This window comes from Pavona decussata, unplaced genomic scaffold (assembly GCF_977016875.1).
Source record: "Pavona decussata unplaced genomic scaffold, jaPavDecu1.1 SCAFFOLD_51, whole genome shotgun sequence".
In the NCBI taxonomy this organism is placed as follows: domain Eukaryota; kingdom Metazoa; phylum Cnidaria; class Anthozoa; order Scleractinia; family Agariciidae; genus Pavona; species Pavona decussata.
In genome coordinates this window covers 7,215,575-7,235,481 of record NW_028145473.1, presented here as the reverse complement: position 1 = coordinate 7,235,481, position 19,907 = coordinate 7,215,575, and the positions used below count along the sequence as shown (strand labels likewise).

The following is a 19,907-nucleotide window of genomic DNA, read 5'->3' as shown; positions in this document are numbered from 1 at the left end:
GTAACTTTGGTATCTGATTCAGTCGAACAGACGATAAATACGCTGCACAGTTTACACTGCGTTTACTAAGCGTAACTGTAAATTTGGTATCTCATTCAGTCGAACAGACGATAAACAGGCTGCATAGTTTGCACTCCGTTTAATAAGCGTAACTGTAAGTTTGGTGTCTGATTCAGTCGAACAAACGATGGACACGCTGCACAGTTTACACTACGTTTAATAAGTGTAACTGTAAGTTTGGTATCTGATTCAGTCGAACAGACGATAAACACGGTGCATAGTTTTTACACTACGTTTAATAAGCGTAACTGTAAGCTTGGTATCTCATTCAGTCGAACAGCCGATAAACACGTTCACAGTTTACACTACGTTTAATAAGTGTAACTGTAAGATTGGTATCTGATTCAGTCGAACAGACGTTCAACACGCTGCACAGTTTACACTACGTTTAATAAGCGTAACTGTAAGTTTGGTATCTGATTCAGTCGAACAGACGATAAACACGCTGCACAGTTTACACTTCGTTTACTAAGGGTAACTCTAAGTTTGGTATCTGATTCAGTCAAACAGACGATAAACACGCTGCATAGTTAACAGTACGTTTACTAAGCGTAACTGTAAGTTTGGTATCTCATTCAGTCGAACAGACGATAAACACACTGCATAGTTTTTACACTACGTTTACTAAGCGTAACTGTAAGCTTGGTATCTCATTCAGTCGAACAGCCGATAAACACGCTGCACAGTTTACACTTCGTTTAATAAGCGTAACTTTAAGTTTGGTATCTCATTTAGTCGAACAGACGATAAACACGCTGCACAGTTTACACTTCGTTTAATAAGCGTAACTGTAAGTTTGGTATCTGATTCAGTCGAACAGACGATAAACATGCTGCACAGTTTACAGTACGTTTAATAAGCGTAACTGTAAGTTTGGTATCTGATTCAGTCGAACAGACGATAAACACGCTGCACAGTTTACACTACGTTTAATAAGCGTAACTGTAAGTTTGGTACCTGATTCAGTCGAACATGATAAACACGCTGCACAGTTTACACTTCGTTTACTAAGCGTAACTGTAAGTTTCGTATCTGGTTCAGTCGAACAGACGATAAACACGCAGCATAGTTTACACTACGTTTACTAAGCGTAACTGTAAGTTTGGTATCTCATTCAGTCGAACAGACGATAAACACACTGCATAGTTTTTACACTACGTTTAATAAGCGTAACTGTAAGCTTGGTATCTCATTCAGTCGAACAGCCGATAAACACGTTCACAGTTTACACTACGTTTAATAAGCGTAACTGTAAGATTGGTATCTGATTCAGTCGAACAGACGTTCAACACGCTGCACAGTTTACACTACGTTTAATAAGCGTAACTGTAAGCCTAGTTTAGTATCTGATTTAGTCGAATAGACGATAAACACGCTGCACAGTTTACACTACCTTTAATAAGCGTAATCGTAAGTTTGGTATCTGATTCAGCCCAACAGACGATAAACACGCTGCACAGTTTACACTACGTTTAATAAGCGTAACTGTAAGTTTTGTATCTGATTTATTCGAACAGACGATAAACACGCTGCACAGTTTACACTACGTTTAATAAGCGTAACTGTAAGTTTCGTATCTGATTCAGTTGAACAGACGATTAACACGCTGCACAGTTTACACTACGTTTAATAAGCGTAACTGTAAGTTTCGTATCTGATTCAGTCGAACAGACGATTAACACGCTGCACAGTTTACACTACGTTTAATAAGCGTAACTGTAAGTTTGGTATCTCATTCAGTCGAACACAAGTTGAATTCGCATGGTTCATTTTAGTAGCGTCTCCTATCGTGTAGAACAAATGCGGTCAGGTTTCAAGCACTGAACTTTAACGTATGCGAGACGATGGGTTTGGTCGCTACACATTTGCGAAACAGGCTCCTTGATGTGATGGTCCCCGGCTGATTCCTTAGTTTGGTGGGAAATTCTGATAATTGGGGTTCACACGAAGCCGCAAAAGAAATAATAGATGCTATGGTGAACATACTCGACAGCATTGCATAGGCCGTGTAGATGAGTCATTTGTCGGCTATTAAACTGGAACCGAGCTGGGAAGGCAAGCAAGTCCGGCCAGCAAACTGTTTGCGGCGCCCCTCCCGTACTGAGACACCAAAACCAACGGGGAAAAAGACCACGCGAAGCGCACCGAATTCTTTTGAAACTAACACCCAAGGCAGGTAGGAAGCCTTAAAATTTAGGTTAAAAGTGGTATATATCTGAAATCTAAACCAGCAGAAATCGCAATAGAAGCCACGACTGCAAATTTTATCTCGAAACCATACCGCGCTATTTTGACTGTCACAACTTCTGTGGCGTTCTCTGCGAATGATGTGATTGGTTTATACATTGGCGGGAATTGGCGCGCAAATGTTGTTCGAAACTTTTTGACTGACACATTTTGACAGCAAGCTCTGTAATTGGTCAGAGTGGACGCGCAGATGTCACGCCGAATCGAAGACAGTGCAGTGGGTCGTGTAGTGGTGAATGACAGTGGTGGAGATTTGAGAAAATTTATCGTAGCGCATTCTTGTGTTATTCCTGTGGCGTGCTATGAAAAAAAACTATGGTAAGAATGCTTTCCGAAGATTGTTTTGAACGAAGAAGAAACAGTTGATATTACTGATCTGCTCTTGACATTTTCAGTGCATGGGGTAGCCTAGCCTCCCACGCAGTCGTTTTTAGGGGACTCGTATTACCTCCTCCCCACAAACGCCTGCTTACCCAAGCGCCACATTCCTTTCCCATTGTTTTACTCCCCAAGCACCCTAGCCAATCACCATCGAGGCATTGTTTAATGACATCAACTCAAATTGCTGGTTACAATGGTCGCTTCCGTTTCCCGCGAGCTTTGTACAGTGTCTGCAGTCTCTGTGACAGTCTTGAGAGATGCGGGAGTTAAGTTGGAATATATATATATTTTTTCACTTCTGGAATGGCTGGTCATGGCTGAAACACCAAAACAAATATCGAATGTGAATACAAGCGCTTCTTGTGCGACGTTTTGACACTGCTGGGAGAGTCAAAATCTTCCAGAAAGTGTAATCGATGATCGAGTTGACAATCGGTGAAGATATCGCCTCTTACGGGTGCGGAAACTCTGGAGCAGATTTGTTTGTTTGTACGAAGTGCTACGACAGACTAACTCGATTCGAGAAAGCAAAGAAGAATGTAGAAGGTATCAAGGGGAGATCTGCAGTATTTATCAGTTTATTAAAGACTATTAAACGGAAAGTTAAACGACAAAGAGCCGATCAACTTGTGGTCCTCGTGGAAAATGTCGCACATGCCCCCGATCGAACAAATTGCAACAACAAAGCGAGTTTCAACTGCAAAATCTTTAAAGTTTACCGACATATCGGGTAATATTTCGGTTTCCTCCACACCGACAAGGTCGACAAGATTGAAGGTAAAGCTTGATAAATATTAAAGCGACTTTGCGTTTACAACCAGTCGGCAAATTGACGAAAATATCGCTATTTCCCGTCAAATTTTTTTATTGCCGTCAGTTGATAGGCATTTACACGAGAAATTTTGAACGTAGGGCACACGGTGCTAAAAGCTCACGTAAGCTCGGTCAAGTTCTGTCTCCGTTGTGTTTTTTTTACTGTTCCCGCGAGAGGCGTTCTGAGGTCAAGGTCAACCTTCCAGATTTTAGAAGGTTCACTGTGATTGGCTTAGCGGCGGAAAGGAATGTGGCGCTTGGGTAAGCAGGCGTTTGTGGGGAGGAGGAAATACGATTCCCCTAAAAACGACTGCGTGGGAGGCTAGGGGTAGCCGGAACACAACGAGAAAAAACCTCCAGTGCCGTTCTCGCGGAGTGGAAGGACTGCACGTGTTTACTACATTTTTTGAGTGATCTCACCGAAGCCAGCGAGGGAAATCTTTTCGTTGTTTAGCATCAGGATACAAAAGTCTAACATCGACATGGATTGAAAACAGTCTATCCGCGGATCTGTTTCCAACAATCGTCAAGCGACGGCGAAAAGTGCCCGGCTTCATCTCAATACAGTAATACACTGACGGTAGCCGAACACTTTAAAAAAATCAGGACTTTAAATGTCAAGGACTGCAAAGCAAGCTAAAACCGTATAGTTTTGAGAGTTTTAATTTTTTTCTGTGGACACAACCTGCTGATAACAGAGAAATTTGGGCATCAAACTGTAGAGGTGAGCTCTTTTCCAATTTTGTAAAGACTAATGTATACTAAGAAGTAAAAGCTGTTTGAGTTTGTTCAATCACTCAGTTTCTTTTGCTGAGCCGTTAGAAATTTTGTTTAGGTCGCATTTACTCTAATTCGTTTTCTGCTCAGCATATCGATCAAACGAAATCGATTGCGCGTCTGTTCAAATCTACATGTCGTCATTGGTTTCAATCCAAGACTATTTGTTTTATACTGTGTCTGAATGATATTTCTGAAAACACATGTTGAAGTTGATGCAGCTTTTTTAGATCACATTCAAAGTTGTGGTTTGTCCGGTTAATTTAGAGCGAAATAAACACGTGGTGACGGTGTACGTTTTCAGTTCTACGCGCCCTCTAAAAATGAAAAACAGAAAGTAACACTCTTAAGCTTTGCCAAAATATTACAAGCAGCATGAATGAATTTCTCGTGAATTTGTATTCAGGCTGAAAATGTCTTGATTAACCATTCCATAGAGTTACATTTTCCTTCAAATATAAAAACCGAGGTCCTTCAGCTGCGCTATTTCAGGCTTTAATATTCCATCTCACTGTATTAATTGCTAAGTCTCGTATCTGATCCTGGCGACGGATTTCTAAGAAAAGAAGATTGACAATCTTGTGGGGTTAAATTATATATTTTCAGTTTTAAAGAACCCAGTCCTTATTTTCACCGCTGACAAAAATGAGACTTGTAAAAGATCTGATAAAACTCACGGACGTTTTTATGCCCATAAACATTTTTTCTCTTCGCCTACCGTGTTAGTTTCCTCCCTTTTATGGAAAAGTTTGTTTGCATAAAGGAAAAGAACACTTTTTGGTAAAAAAATTCTCTGTTAAGGAACAACTGGAAAAAAACCTTTAGATATCGTTTACCATTTCACTCTATGAAACAATCGAATTATCTATTTTTGAAACCGCATGCGAATGTACTGCCGGCCGAGAGCCGCACTCTTTTATAGTTTGGAACGCATGGCTGCACATGTTGGATTTCCATTTGCCGGCCACGAACTTGAAATTTACAAGCTGCATTCAACTAGAAAAAGTGTAAAGGGTTTCCCTTGTGTTTGCTCATTTCCGATGAATGAAAATATCCCCCTTTCTTTGGAGTGGCGTTTTTGTGCTTCGAACTCGCTTTGTATCAGTATAAACAGTTTGGCACTAACTTAGCTCGCGGGTTTAACGCCGCCACTTTAATTCGTTCCAACTTTGTTGTTTTGCAGAAGTAAAATTGTCGTTTGAAAAAAGAATTTGTTATGGTATTAAATTTGTACGTTATTCAGAACTGACTCTCTATATTTGTTATCAAGAGAATTGATAGAATGCAATCTTTTCAGGTTAATAAACTGGGAAAATTAAAAATTAACGTGCAGTGCGGTCTGTTTTTGTCTTCGGCGGTAGATATTTCTCTTCGGCTACGCGCGTGAATGAAAAATCAAATTCTTTAATACAATTCTGGCGTCTATTATTACAGCCCTGCAGGCTTTAAAATATTAAATCAAAGCAGACTCGTTTCTGTCAGAAGCAAGGCAGTTTTCCTTTGGAATTTCTTGCTTATAAAATTAGCTTTCAAGTCTCCCGCATAATTCATTTACATAGTTGTTGGCGTTTTTTGATTCTTCTATGAAATGCCATTTCAGCGAAAACCCATTCATTACAAAGGAAACCACTTTTTCCAAGTCGTATGCATTTCTCATTTCCGTACTTTCAAAGATATTGCAGATACTCAGCGGGGACATTTTGCAGACCTGTTCATGATTTCGAATTGAATCGCTTCTTGCAGAGTTGTTTATTTCACTGTACGAAATGGCTGATCGCTTTTCAGATTTGTCGCATTACAAGACGTAGAAAAATTATCACATAAAATTGTAAAATACCCGATTCTTGATTTACTTTTGCGGCACAGCGAATGCCAATGTTTTTTTTGCGAATGCGGAAAGGAGCGACGGTTTATAAGCAAACGAATTCCGAACTCGGTGACATGGCTGGCTTCTTCGCATCGATCGTTGCGATTCTAAAGCTCTTGAAAAAAATAACCCGTTCTCGGCAAACTGTTCGGTTTTGAAAGGCTTAATGAAATGCTGTAGGTAAAATTACTTCAAAAGGGTTCTTTTTTTAAAGAAAAGTTCAGCAGCTTTGAAGTCCTGGCCCTCAACATTTTTCTCCGTAATGGCGGCCGACGATCAAAAATATTCCTCTCGACAAATGTTGGAACAGGTACGAATAATAAGCTGAAAGGTTCACTTCATACGGATAATAATCGTAAGTTGCGCGTATAATAACCGTAAAGTGGCAACTTTCAAGCATAATAACCGTAGAACACCCCTTTATACGCTTATTATGCTGGTGTGGCACGAATAATACGGTTAATAAGCGTAAAACACTGTCATGTAAGATTAATACTCTGTGCTCCAGAAGTATTTTGACACTCCAGAAACAAATTGACAGCTGTTGAAAGCATTTTGAAGGATCAGCACCCAAAGGATGCCTGGACATCCTTATAATATAATCTTGCTAATTAAAATTAATAAAGTTAATAATTATATTAAAGCCTTTCTCCACCTGCCCTTCCTCTGTTGTTTGCCCTGATCTGCTTGGTTTTTGTTTAGCAATAGCTAATTAACATCACACAGGGTGCTGATGTATGGCTGATTCCACAGCAGCACTACACTGTGTTATGTGAACCTAGTGAATGACCAAGCTTGCCACAAGCTTCTTTGTGCATGTACATGTGGAACATTTGCTGGTGTGCTGAGGATGACATGGGTTCAGCAGCCATTAACTGTAACCCAGAAAGCTGCAGGCCATGGTGTGGGTAAAAGGCTGCTTGTCCAGGGGACAAGAAGCTACATGTATTAAAGTGGACCTTAATGTACATGTATGTCATAGCTTGCATTGAGATTCACTGGGATGGTTTTAACAACAAAATTGATAACTAAAGGTGATTTGGCCACTGTAAAGAGATCCATGTGCTGATGTTTTGAATAGGGCTAATGCTTGAAATGCCTTTTTGTCTCTCCTTACAGTGGCCAAATTAAGTTAGTGTCAACTGAGAGCCGTTGATACATGTACAACCAAACAATAATGTTTCCACTCCCCACCACGACCACCACTGACAGTTTCTTAACAAACTAACCCCCTTTTGTTATTATTTATTTTATTACCTGTATGCTTTTCATAGCACAACTCTGCATCATCCTTTTCAACCATGTCACCATTTTCTTCCCCTTCGTCACCAACATCAACATCTTCCATTCCGGCAGCCAGTCCATCTGAATCAAACAGTCATTATTAAAACTACTGTAGTAATAAGCAAAGATTAGGGAGTGCATTTGATGATCTCAATCCCAGGCTCTTTGCCAAGTTGATGATGATGTCATCCACCCCCTCAAAATCTGCAGGAGAAATTAGCATCCCAAGATCCATTCATGGATCAATCATCTGTCACATACAATCTCAACTCCAATATGTATTACATGGCTGTAGGAGTGCGTTCTTCCTACATCGAACGCAATAATTAAATCGACACCTGTTTGCCAGGTCTGGGGTCAGTCCCACTCACCAAGGGATTGAGAAATATAAATACATGTTTGGTTTTATAAACAGAGTCGATTAGGTAATTTAGCCACTGTTAAGAGACTCAAATTCCGTCAAAAATGGCAACAATGGACAAAATGAAAGAAGGAGTACGATTCAGATGAGTTTTTCATTTTAATACATACGATGATACAGTATCAATATTTGGAGATAAAATCTCCAACCTCCAGGACTGAGACTACTGTAAGAATCTTCAGGTGAAGTTTTATACTGAATTGTAGCAACCTGCATGCATCAGTGCACATGGGTCACTTTGAAGATCACACTACATGTAGTGCATGCCAGTAAAATGCCTTTGCACCAGTGGGATTGCATTGAGTTCTGCCATACCCTGCAGAGTCAGGTTCAATAGGGGGGATTATAAATTATAATAATTATTATTATGGTAACTGGGGAAAGAGGTTGGGCAACATGACAATGATGACAATGATGATGATGGTGGTGGTGGTGATGATGATGATGATGATGATGAAAATAAATGATGTCATGGTATTAAAATTTATTATCAATAATTCATAATCAATTTTAATACCATCATCATTTATTTTCATCATCATCATCATCATCATCATCGTCATCGTCATCATCACCACCACCACCAATTATTGGTTACACTGCAGGATTTTGATAAACAAAATTTTTATGATCTGCACAACTGTAATGATCGATGATGAAATATGACTTTAACACAAATACAACATTTAGGATACTTCACAACTATCGGATACATTTTATACTTGAAAATACAGCCTCTCTATATCGTATTCAAGCTGAAGCTAATTTGAAAAGCACTCCACGTGAAGTTTTGGTTCTCACCTTCAATTGCACCATTCTCATCATCCAAGTCTACAACCTCCTCAATATCTTCATCGAAAAATTCAATATCCTGATCAGGGCTCTCTGGATTATCCTGTGGGTCCATCAAATTAAAATTTATAAACGACCATTCAACAAAACTGCAATTTTCGTACAAAGTCAATGTGTTTCACAAGATAACACTTGCGTCGTCATGTAGGCGACACAGTGTGTGACTTGTAGCCAGTCTTTCTCGGGAATTTTAAACAAAATGGCGGAAAAGAAGTTCTCCAAAACAAACTTATTAGATGAGCTAAAACCGGAAAAGACAGAGAGCCCTCTTGACTTTTTATGTAAGTATAACACTGTTATATAATCCTCGATAGTAAAATTAGTGCGGTATGCCACCTCGCTCACTAACATGATCAATTTAAACCACTACAAGGGAACACCACTTTCACTAGCAAAAAATTGAACAATTTTTATTATTCTCCAGCTCGGAGTGGTGTCACCAGTGAAATAAAAGATGCTGTAACTCTTGTCATCGAAAACAGGCCTGAAGATCCAATCACTTTTCTAGCAGAATTGTAAGTAACATTACATTGGGCGTTCTTTTAATACTAGAAGACGAATTATCCGTCTGGACGATTTTCAACTTGGGCAAACATTTGTTGTTCGCCTGTTACATGTATGCGTCTCTAGCATAAAGACGGACGGAACGAAGACGCTTTGAGGACGAACTATCTTCTCTTGCTCGTCTTGAACTGACGCACAACGAAAGATAGCTCGTCCACAAGGATAAATTGCTTCCTCCAGTATAAAAAACGTTTTACAAATTTTCACTGCAACCCCTTTCAGTTTTGACAGTCAAGCAAACACCACGACAGCCTTAATGAGAGCACACCAAAAACTGCTTTTGGTTCACCATTCACAGCCTTCTTTTCAAAACAACCTTGCCATGGCGTACAACATCCTTCACCAACAGAAAAGTAAGTGAAGGAAATAACTCATATCAGTTTGTTATATTAATAAGTGTGTCAGTTTTGATCTTTTATTGTCAATAAAGTAATATAATATTACTATGTCGCATTTTTCTCCTCTGCAACTGTACTTGCTATGAAGCATGTATCTATGAGCCTTTAAATCTTCCCTGCCATTAAACTAAAATCATTAAAGTGTAAATTATGACACAAAACATTTTTCCAGGTTTTTAGGAGTTTTATGCGTGTACAAACCAATTTTAAAGAATATGACTTGCCTAAAATTCTTGGAAACCATTTTTTTGTGGGGGAAAAATGCCTGCTTTTTCCCTTAAAAAAAATGTCGCATTATTACATGTGATAAGTAAAAATAAAATAAATAAAGCAAATCAAGTATTAAAATTGAAATTCTAGGAGTGAAATGGAATGGTTCCTATTGTTAGAGATTTGTGACAGGATACAGTGTGGTGGTGTGAACGCGTGACATGATGAATGACACAGAACTGTGGGCTATAATTCAGACAATGTTCTTGGGAACGATTAGTAACTGTTCCTAACTCAGGTTTATTCTGGCAGATAGCAGTGGCTTACAAGGACTTACTGGAAAGATATACAATGATCTACTGACTATGTTATCCAGGTAACTTAATTAATTGGTAATTACTGTTAAATAGAGCGGTTTTCAATTGAGTGTCGAAAGTAATTTTGTGTTTGCTTTGGTTTTGCATTACTACGCTCTGTGGTTGGTTAACAAAACTCACACCACTTTCTCAACCAATGGGAATCCAAACCAAAACTAATCATGTTTTTGCCGCATGCATTTTCCCACACTTGGGGCCAGTTACGTGTATTTACTTCAAATTCTGATTGGCTCATTGTGCTGTTTACATCACAGGTAGCCCAAGCTCGAAATATGAGCGCTAGTTACGTATACGCATCGGTTGAAAAATATAAGGATTTGTATGGGAGAAAAACGGTTTATTTTAGAGGCTAAAAATATGAACGAATTTTTAAATAAAAATCACCCACCTTACTTGTCTTGTGTATTTCTTGCCTCCTATGTGGTTTTTAGGGCGATTTAGCGCGATTCCAGTGAGTTTTAGGTATAGAGAGAGAGCGATGGAACTAAAACTCACTGGAATCGCGCTAAATCGCCCTAAAAACCACATAGGAGGCAAGAAATACACAAGACAAGTAAGGTGGGTGATTTTTATTTAAAAATTCGTTGATATTTTTAGCCTCTAAAATAAACCATTTTCTCCCATACAAATCCTTATATTTTTCAACCGATGCGTAACTAGCGCTCATATTTCGAGCTTGGGCTACCTGTGTTTACATCTGTTGCGATTGGCCAGAGTAATTACTTTGGTTTTGGTTTTACAACACTCAATTGGAAACTGCTCTGACTAGCTTACGATAATTATTCTCAGTTCCTTTTGTTACTTCACACAATTATGTTCTGTGTATCTTGAGACAGTCTGAGAAACTTGGGTTTGTCAAGGATTGTACCTACTGTACTAATACAAAAGCATTTTTTTACGCAGTTTATACATGTAACTATGCAGGAAAAGCAGATCTTACCATTAGGGCTGCTGGAATCCACGATTAAAATTGGGAGTAACCATGCATTTTTCAGAGATAATTATGTTTCAGGTTGTACAGAAAATGTGAGTCATACATTCATGTACATTGTTTTATATTGTAAAAATGCCTCGTAACTCCCAATTTTCTTCTTGGATTTGGACAGCCCTAAATGCCATTGAAGTTCTGCTTTTCCCTCAGTTTGTCATACAGTTGTAAACCACACAACAATAGACAAGTGTAGCTTGGTGTTAAGGTGCATGCGCTGTTCTTATTTAAGACTGAGGTGGATAAGGGTGGCTATAATCTAGTCTGATCAGCCAATGAAGCAGTGAGGTTTATAACTTATTAACCACTATTCACTATAACATGGAGAAGAAGAATAAATATTGTTGTATTTTTAATACATATAGAAATTTACATGTATACCAATCCACTGTGTAGTGCTACCCTCAATCGCCCAATAAAAAAAAAAGTTCATAATTTTTGTTTGTCCAGTTCCCATAATGACAGCTAGTCTGTGCACTAGATTAGTTTGAGATGAATTTTGTGGCTTAATATGCAGACTGGTGATTGTAAACATGAATAGGGCAGGTTTGAAGACTTACATTATGACCCAATAAAGACTGATCTGAACTCGTTGAAATATTTTGTACTTCATTATATGCTGTTGCAGGGTCAACAATAAGATCCCATCCCTGTTTTACAGAGCTTTCTTTTGGTCCTTAAATCCCAATTTCACATTGAATCTTATAAATCTAGAATAAATCAAAGAAATGGGAGCCTCTCTTCCCTTTTCTCAATATTAATTAGCCAACCTTTCAAAAAATCCAGAAAAAAAATTAAGGGTCACATCTTTCTGAGCTTATGATACTCCCCTTTCCCTAGCACATTGAGGTAGCTTCCCAGCTGTCGTTAATTACCTGATTTAAATGTTCTTTTTCACCACTTCCATTTAACTATGTTAAGAATACGGCTGTAAAAACTGCTTAGGTTATGATAATGGCATCATGTTTCCTTTCTGTTGTATTTTATTTCTTTGTTTGTATTAGCATATCTCTGCGTCTTGTACTAAAATAGGCCCAATAATTTATTGTTTGTAAGTCTTTTGTAATACCCAAGGTAATAGCTGTAGGTGTCAGCTTTTTGTAATTAATGTTAGTTGTGGCCATGTTCATGTAGTTGGTTCTTGCTGATCTTTTTGTAACATTGTTGGTTTTTGAAAAAAAAAAAATAAAATAAATATTTTGTACCCTAAAGCTTTCTCTTGTTGGGTGTACATATTAAAGGGAGACAGAATGCCTTATATCATGACTCCCTTAAATTTGCTTGGAAGGTAATGAGAACTCAGTCATTAATCACAGCCTGTGGTTTCTATTTTAGGGACTTGAGTGGCACAGAAGTGGAACCTCTTCAAAAAAGGATTCTGTGTTTTAGCCATGAAGTCGTTCGGTTTCCTGTGTTTAGACTTGGAGTGCTCTCAACATTTGTCTATCAGGGTAAACATCACAATCAAGCAACTGTAGATAATATAAAAGTTATTTTAAATTCTGCCAATAATATGTACTTTTATGCCTTAAGAAGGTGGAGCTTTGTAAATTTGATGAGGGGGGAGAGGAGAGGGGTATGGAGAGGGGGAAGGGTCCCTGGGTGTTCTCCTGTTCCTCCCTGGTATTCTACTGTGTTGAAACTCTGTTTGATTTTCTCAGTTGTCTGGTTTCCTCACAGATGTTGTTTGTTTGTTGGCTATCATCTTAAAATTAATTGTGACTCTTGGCAAAGTGCGGTAAAATTACAAGAAATTTGGGTGATACTTCCCCTTCATGGTGAGCAGCTTGGCTGACGTGTCACATCTGAAAAGTTTCAGTTGTAATAAAAGTTTCATCATTTTTTTGGTCAGTTTGGTTGAATGTAGCAAGGCAATAAAGGAAAAAACGATTCTTCGGCTATACTATGCGATCCAAAAATGATTTTGTTTTTTCAGATTTCCTTAAGCAAGCTGAGTCACTTTACGGTGAACTAGACTTGACAGACAGGGGTGAGTGTATTATCACTGTCAGACATGTTCCATTAACTCTTTTCTCATTTACTTTGACCCCTAATATCAAAGAGCAAATTCTCCTATCTTGTCCCCATACATTTCTTATAAAAGTACTGGAGAGAAATTATTGAAATATCAAGAAAATTCACCTTGGATCATAATCTCAATTCACATGACCTCCCAGGTTGAACAAGCATTGATAATACAAGGAAAAATTTGATGCTGATCACAGTTAACCACTTCTACTTTATTCAGCCCCCCATGAAGACCATTTCACTTTCTTCCCTTAGTTTTTCTTGTAACTGTAATTACTGTGGTTACAGGAAAAGCTGATAAACATCTCTGTGAAGTGATATTAAGTGAGTTAAAGCAGGCAACGGTCAAGACCACAGACGACCCAATCAGGTAAGCTACACCTTTGTATTGATACTTCTAGTGGTTTGAAACATTGGGGATCGTGGGTGGAAGGGGACTTGAAAAGCATAGAAAAAGTGGCCTGAAGTTGCGAGGGTTTTTTTTTGTGATTGGCTTCAATATTCAATCTTAAATTAAACAATTGTAGTGTTTACACGCTTTGGGTCTAATTCCCGCTCTCCAGAAACTGTGAGAAGACTGGAACGAGTAAGGGACTGTGGGATCGAGCCGCAGGCGAGGGCTAAAACGGGTTCTGAGAAGGGCCAAAAACATATTTACGCCCAAGAACATCAACTCTATTACTATTATAATAATTTCAGAGGGCATTCACAAAAGGAATCAAAGACAGTAAAGTATAAAGCGATCGCGATATTTTCTGTGAACGTTGCCGGAATCGCGTCGGCGTTTATTTTATTGTACAAAAGCTTTCGTTGTCACAAAAACGTAAAACTTTGGCAGAACACCGCAAATTTTGTCAAAAGAATCTTTGCTTCTTAGTTTTCAAAAGGAAAATAACAGAATTTTGTAAACAACAGTCTCTTACGACTGTTAAAATTAATCATGTGTGCAATGCTTAACTGAGCTGGTACGCTCAAAGAAGACAAGTTACATTCACCTCGCCTCCGGCCGTGGAGCTACTACAGGCATTTATTCCACCATCGCCCACTAGTTTCTGTATTAAAGTCCTCTTCACCTAGCTCAGACGACTGAAAATTTGCTTCTTCGTTAGGTTTTCCATCGATTTTGTAGCTCAAAACAATCTCTTTGCAGATGGCAGCGCTTCCAGTCAAACAAAGTCAAACAAACAAGAAAACGGCGCGAACAGTTGAATGGCTTCCAGTTCTGATTGGCTGGCTACGTTATTTTCTTCTTTCTTATTGGCTCAGAGCAGCGGGCTAAGATATATTTTAGCCCGCTGAATTCTTCATTTTAGCCCGCAAAATACGCCGCAATGCCCGATGAAATTATTATAATAAGAACTATTGGTGCCTACTAATACCGAGGTATCTTTGCGCGGTTTATGACTATGCGGGAAAAGCAGATCTTAGCAAGGGCTGTGTAACTCCATAAAGAAAATTGGGGGTAACCATGCAATTTTTAGAGATAATTAAGCAACAATTATTCTAAAAAGCTGTAAAATACAAGCAATGTATGGCGTTTCTTTTCCAAATTGAAGCTTTATTATCTCTGAAAAATGCATCAGGGTTACCCCCAATTTTCTTTGTGGATATCAAAACCACTTGCTGAGTTCTGCTTTTCCGGCTTAGTTTTAACCCGCCAATAGTAGGCACCGTCCTTAAATAGTTTTCACCCAAAACTAAAGAGTATTATCTGAGTGTACAACTGACTGCCGCGAAATGCAATTATTCCATCCGTCTACCCAAACGATCCTATAATCCCTCACGCTTAGCAGTCTCTTCGTAGTTGCTGGAAAGGGGATTTGCAGTGAGAAAGAAAGAAAATGAAACGAAATTTCTTGGCGCCTCGGACATAGCCTTCTCGGTTTTGGGCTAAAACATTAGGGGGTGGGGGTGGGGGCACTCCGAAGCACTTCCTTGGATACACCGCTGCACGTGATGTACAGGGGAAAGGAGACCGACAATTCTCTCCCTACCTCCCAGTGATGAAATCTTGCCGGAAATGAAGTGAGAGGGAAAACGAAGAAGACGAATAGGAAAGTGGGACAGCATGGTGAAGGAAACAGAGAGTTGAAAGAAAGGAAGGGAAAACACAGCTTTGTCCCCAGGGTCTCTGCAATATTCAAAATGGCGGACGGTGAAAAGACCCTGGTTGATGCTGCAAAATGATCCAGAACTCTTGGAGTTTTTGTCACGTGACACATACTTGACTTTCGTCTTCTACAATTTTCCGGGGATTAAATGTGGTGTCTATCTGGCAGCCATATTTGATTCCGGAAAATGGGTACGTGACAAAATGGACCATGATTGGTGGAATAAATTGACAAGGTGGGGAAAACAAGGAGAATTAAAGGCTATGGGAAAAGTATAATCAGAAAAGATGGGAAAGAAAAGATTAGAGGAAAGTTATGGGAAACGTTTGGAATGTGTTTGTACAATGTAACTTGCTTCGTTCCTTGTAGTGTTATTCAAGTCGGTTCCATGTTAAGTTCACAAAGACTCAATAAAGTTATGGCGGAGGTGAGTCCTGTCATATGTAAGGGGGGAGGGGTGGGATCATAAAAAGAATGGTTTCTACGGTTGGGAGCAACCTAGTTCCCAGCGTCTCTCTCTAGGTTGGGTTGGGAGGGGCTTCCTCCGTTCTAAAGATATATCTCCTCGGCAGACGGTTGACTTCAAGACCTAGTACGAGAGATGTTTGCTCCGAATCGTGGGGTGCCCCCGTCTGATTTTTATGTACAACTTTACAACAAGTTCAAATAGAAAATAAGGGATGTATATAGCAATGTTGCAATAACAGTGCGGAACAATAATATTGTTATCTCATCAAAAACCAATAAGGTATACATGTATATTCGATTATTCTTAGTGGCGAACAGAGCATCTTTGTGATGTTTAAGAGCTAACTTATAGATCGGTAAATGGAAAACGTATTCTGATACAGTTTAATGTTAGTCTCAACGTTTTTCTCACCAGATCATTTCGACACGTTTTCTTTATACCAATTATAAGCCCCCGTCCCCGTTTATAAGCCAGAGCCAATAAACAAATTTTGTTAACTACTCTTAGAGCCATACATGGTCTTGCTCCAGCCTACATAAGTGAATTTATTTTTGTTAGAGACACTACTGGAAGACATGGAAGACATAACCTACGTTCCAACAATGGTTTACGCCTTAGTTAAAGTTCGTGTAAATCACTCGCCACGCTCGGGGATCGTTCTTTTCAGGTGGCCGCCCCTAAATTATGGAACGATCTTCCATGTACATTAAAGGGGAAGTATCACGAAAATCTGATGTCACTTCAAAACCCAAAAATGTTTGTCTGACAACAGAAACAAAAAATAATTGTCTAGGTTTGTTATAAATTATCGCCCCAGTACAATAAAACTGTCGATTAGTGCCTCTAGCCAGAGATAGAGTAGGTCGGAATGGATTGAAACTTGAAAAATATTAGGCTAATGTTTTTCAAGTTCCCTCATTTTTGTTTCCAAAATACGCTAGAACAGATCACGAGTTGTTCCTTTCAAGAATTGAGTTGATTTCTCTCCTCTCGTTGTTCTAGAATTATTTTGTAGCAAAGTTAAGGTCTTATTTCACCATTTTTAACAAAAAGGTCAAAACCCCCATAATACTTCCCCTTTAAGGAACATCACATCTGTGCAAAATTTTAAGTAAGCAACCAAGAGGCCTTTTTATTTATTTGAGAAAGTTTTTTTAAATCTACGTTTTATTCTTATATACATTTTATGTCTACATTTTTCTATAGCTAGTCAATTCTAATCTTTATTTTTAGCTTTTTATCATTGTTATGCGCAATTGAAAAGTTCACATTGATAACCGCGCAATAGAAATTTAATTAATTATTGTTATTTAACGGTATTCATTTTTAGCCCTACTCAGAAGTGTATCAGATTCTTAGTTTGTCAGACCCATTTTATTCTCGCAACCTGTGTACTTTGTAAACTGTGAAGCGGTTAAGAGAATTAAAGATTTGACGTGCAGTTTATTTACACATTTTTTAGGCCTTAGTCAAGAGTGGAGGAAGCACCCAAACTATGGGTGTTGACGAGTTCGTGTTAACAGCAGCAGAAATCTTGCTTGAGCAGGTTTGACCAGTTTTTCTTGTTTTCCTATGTTATATAATGTTATGTTCTATTTTTAGCGTGTAATGGTAATTGTCAGATATTTCGCTTGCTAGTTTTCTAAATCACCGAGTCGTTCCGTAATTATGCAAACCTTCTGTCATTCGACATTCGATGCACTTAAAGAGGCAGTATCATGGGAGATTTCATGATTTTTGGCCAAAATAAACTAAATTTAAACTTTGAATGCAGTGTTAATTAATTTCTCCATCGCTAATTTAAAGAAATATTAATAGTGATTCTAAGACGAAGGGTTGAACCAAAATATAGAACAACCGGCGATATTTAGTGCGTTACAACAGCGAAATTTGAAAACGTCTGCCAGACGTTTTCAAATTTGAACCCCTCTCTATCTTGGTCATCTGCGGGCGAAAATATCCGTGGATAGTTTCTTTGCATTCTGATAGTCTTTTAATGGAGTTTTGTCATTATATCTTGGCTGCTATCAACCGAACAGCGTCTTTCCGATTTTCAATGTGTTACTAAAAATAGCACGATACTGTCCCTTTAAATGAACTCAATCGTAAAACACCGTCTGAGAAACACCGCATGGGTTCAATTTTACAATCATTTTGTAGGATTTGTCTCATCCGTCCAACTTCGTTCCTACGGTCTCCTGTAGACCCGTCCCCTGGAGCGAGAGAGAGACCCCGTCCTGATTTGGTCGAGTGCGTCCCAAAATTTCTATCTTTCGCTCCAAGAGACTGGAACATGGGAGATCGTGCCGTGTTCCATATAATTTGAAAATGCCAGAGAGTCGACGAAGAATTTTCAGGCGTCAATTGATCTGCTTCTCCAAATCTTTTTTAAGTTTGCTATTCAATTTGTTGGATCAGGAAGCCATCTTTCTTGGATATTTTACCCGAGACTCTTCTCCTATCTGGAACAATGCCCTGAGAACGAGGTTGTCACGCGTCCTTAATTGTACCTCCACCTCCTTCTCCTCCTCCTCCTCAATTTTCTCCGAGCAAAATCAATGCATGATGAAATATACTGGGCAAAGTGTATAGCCCCCAACGATCAGCTGTCTTGACGCATAAGGAACTTCGCCTGACAACTATGACAAGAAATGTGTGCAGATTAGTGAGGAGAATTTGTAATGTTGCGTTGGGGTTTACACTCACTGTCAGGCAAAATCGAACTCGAATTCAAGAATCCCAGGATTCCAGGTTTACGTTTCCCTTGTTTTTCTCCAGATACCGGATTTTAGATAACAGGTGTTTAAATCTGCTACCTGCCATCAAGGAAGACGATGGACATCTTCACTGCACCCACACGTCCGTAATAGCGGCAGTTTCTGTCAACGTTCCAGTTTTTGACGTTCACTGAGACTTTCACTTGTTTGGGGTGTCCATTGTGGATAGCTACAAGCAAGAGAGAGGCAAGAGTTGACTGAAAATCCATCCCTCGACGCCAGTAACTTTTCGAAATCAAGCAGATTGCTTGTAGAGTACACTGGAAAATTCATAAAGAAAGGCAAGTTTGTTGCGACATTTTGTGGAGGTTTAGACGTTTCCTCACCCCGTTTTACAAGCAGAGAGAGGACTGATGATGAAGACGATGACGATAATGATGATGATGATGATGATGATGATGATGATGATGATGATGATGACGCGACGACGACGACGACGACGGCGATGACGATGACGATGACGATGATGATGAAAATGTTTGATTCGTCGCGAAGCAAGTACTTTGGTCGTTGTCCTCGTACCTCGCTTCATTTGGCCGACCCTGGGCCAAGGCTATGGGTCGTCATATTCTCTTTAGGTCTGAATTGCTCTTTACGACTGCTTTTGTGGCAACTGAAGTCCAAAAATAAAATTGACTCTTTGCAAATTGTTTTATTGTTACTACTATTACCACAGGGTTTTCTCCGTCATAAAAAAAATATTTCATTGTTAGATTTGTTAAATGCTTTGTTCGTTCGTGCCATTTTGTGGGGAAGATTCTTCGATTTTTTTATGTACTCGGTGGGACAGCTCAAACGAGGAAAATTTAATGACAGTGCCTCCTAAATATACAAGTAATTTTGCGCGATTTATGACTTGCGGGAAAAGCAGATTTTTGCAAGGGCTATTGAGGTAAAAAAGGAAAATGAAGGCAAACACGACTCTTTTAAAGATAATGAAGAAATAACAGTTCTAAAAAGCTTAAAAGACATAACAAAGTATGGCATTTGTTTCCAAATGAAAGCTTTTAAGATTCAATTAAGGACGGTGCCTCGTAACATAAAGGTATTTTTGCTCGGTTTATGACTATGCAGGAAAAGCAGATGTTAGTAAGTGCTACTGGAATCCAAAAAGAAAATTAGGGGTAACCACGCATTTTCAGAGATAATTAAACGAGAATAATTCATAAAAGCGTGAAAACACATAACAATATATGGCATTTTTTCCCCCAAATTGAAGCTTAATTATCTTTGAATAATGCGTGGTTACCCCCGATTTTCTTTTAGGATTTCAAAAGCCCTTG

The 19,907-nt window shown here is 38.9% G+C and overlaps 1 protein-coding gene and 1 long non-coding RNA gene across 2 annotated transcripts; one reads left to right on the top strand and one right to left on the bottom strand.

Moving 5' to 3' along the window:
* Window positions 1–7,374: 7,374 nt before the first annotated feature.
* LOC146481329 (uncharacterized) lies at window positions 7,375–8,837 on the bottom strand (the record flags this gene model as incomplete). Its single annotated transcript, XR_014864579.1, has 2 exons — window positions 8,652–8,837; window positions 7,375–7,510 (listed from the first exon to the last, which is right to left on the bottom strand). It is a non-coding gene; the product is annotated as an uncharacterized LOC146481329 (long non-coding RNA).
* Window positions 8,838–8,859: 22 nt separating this feature from the next.
* LOC146481328 (tubulin polyglutamylase complex subunit 1-like) lies at window positions 8,860–19,274 on the top strand. The gene is made up of 10 exons (XM_085108969.1): window positions 8,860–8,983; window positions 9,127–9,217; window positions 9,489–9,619; window positions 10,187–10,250; window positions 12,575–12,690; window positions 13,176–13,229; window positions 13,556–13,637; window positions 15,748–15,805; window positions 17,310–17,393; window positions 18,626–19,274. Exons 1-10 carry the CDS (start codon window positions 8,902–8,904, stop codon window positions 18,641–18,643), a joined length of 780 nt encoding a protein of 259 aa, XP_084965095.1. The 5' UTR covers window positions 8,860–8,901; the 3' UTR covers window positions 18,644–19,274.
* The last annotated feature ends 633 nt before the right edge of the window (window positions 19,275–19,907 follow it).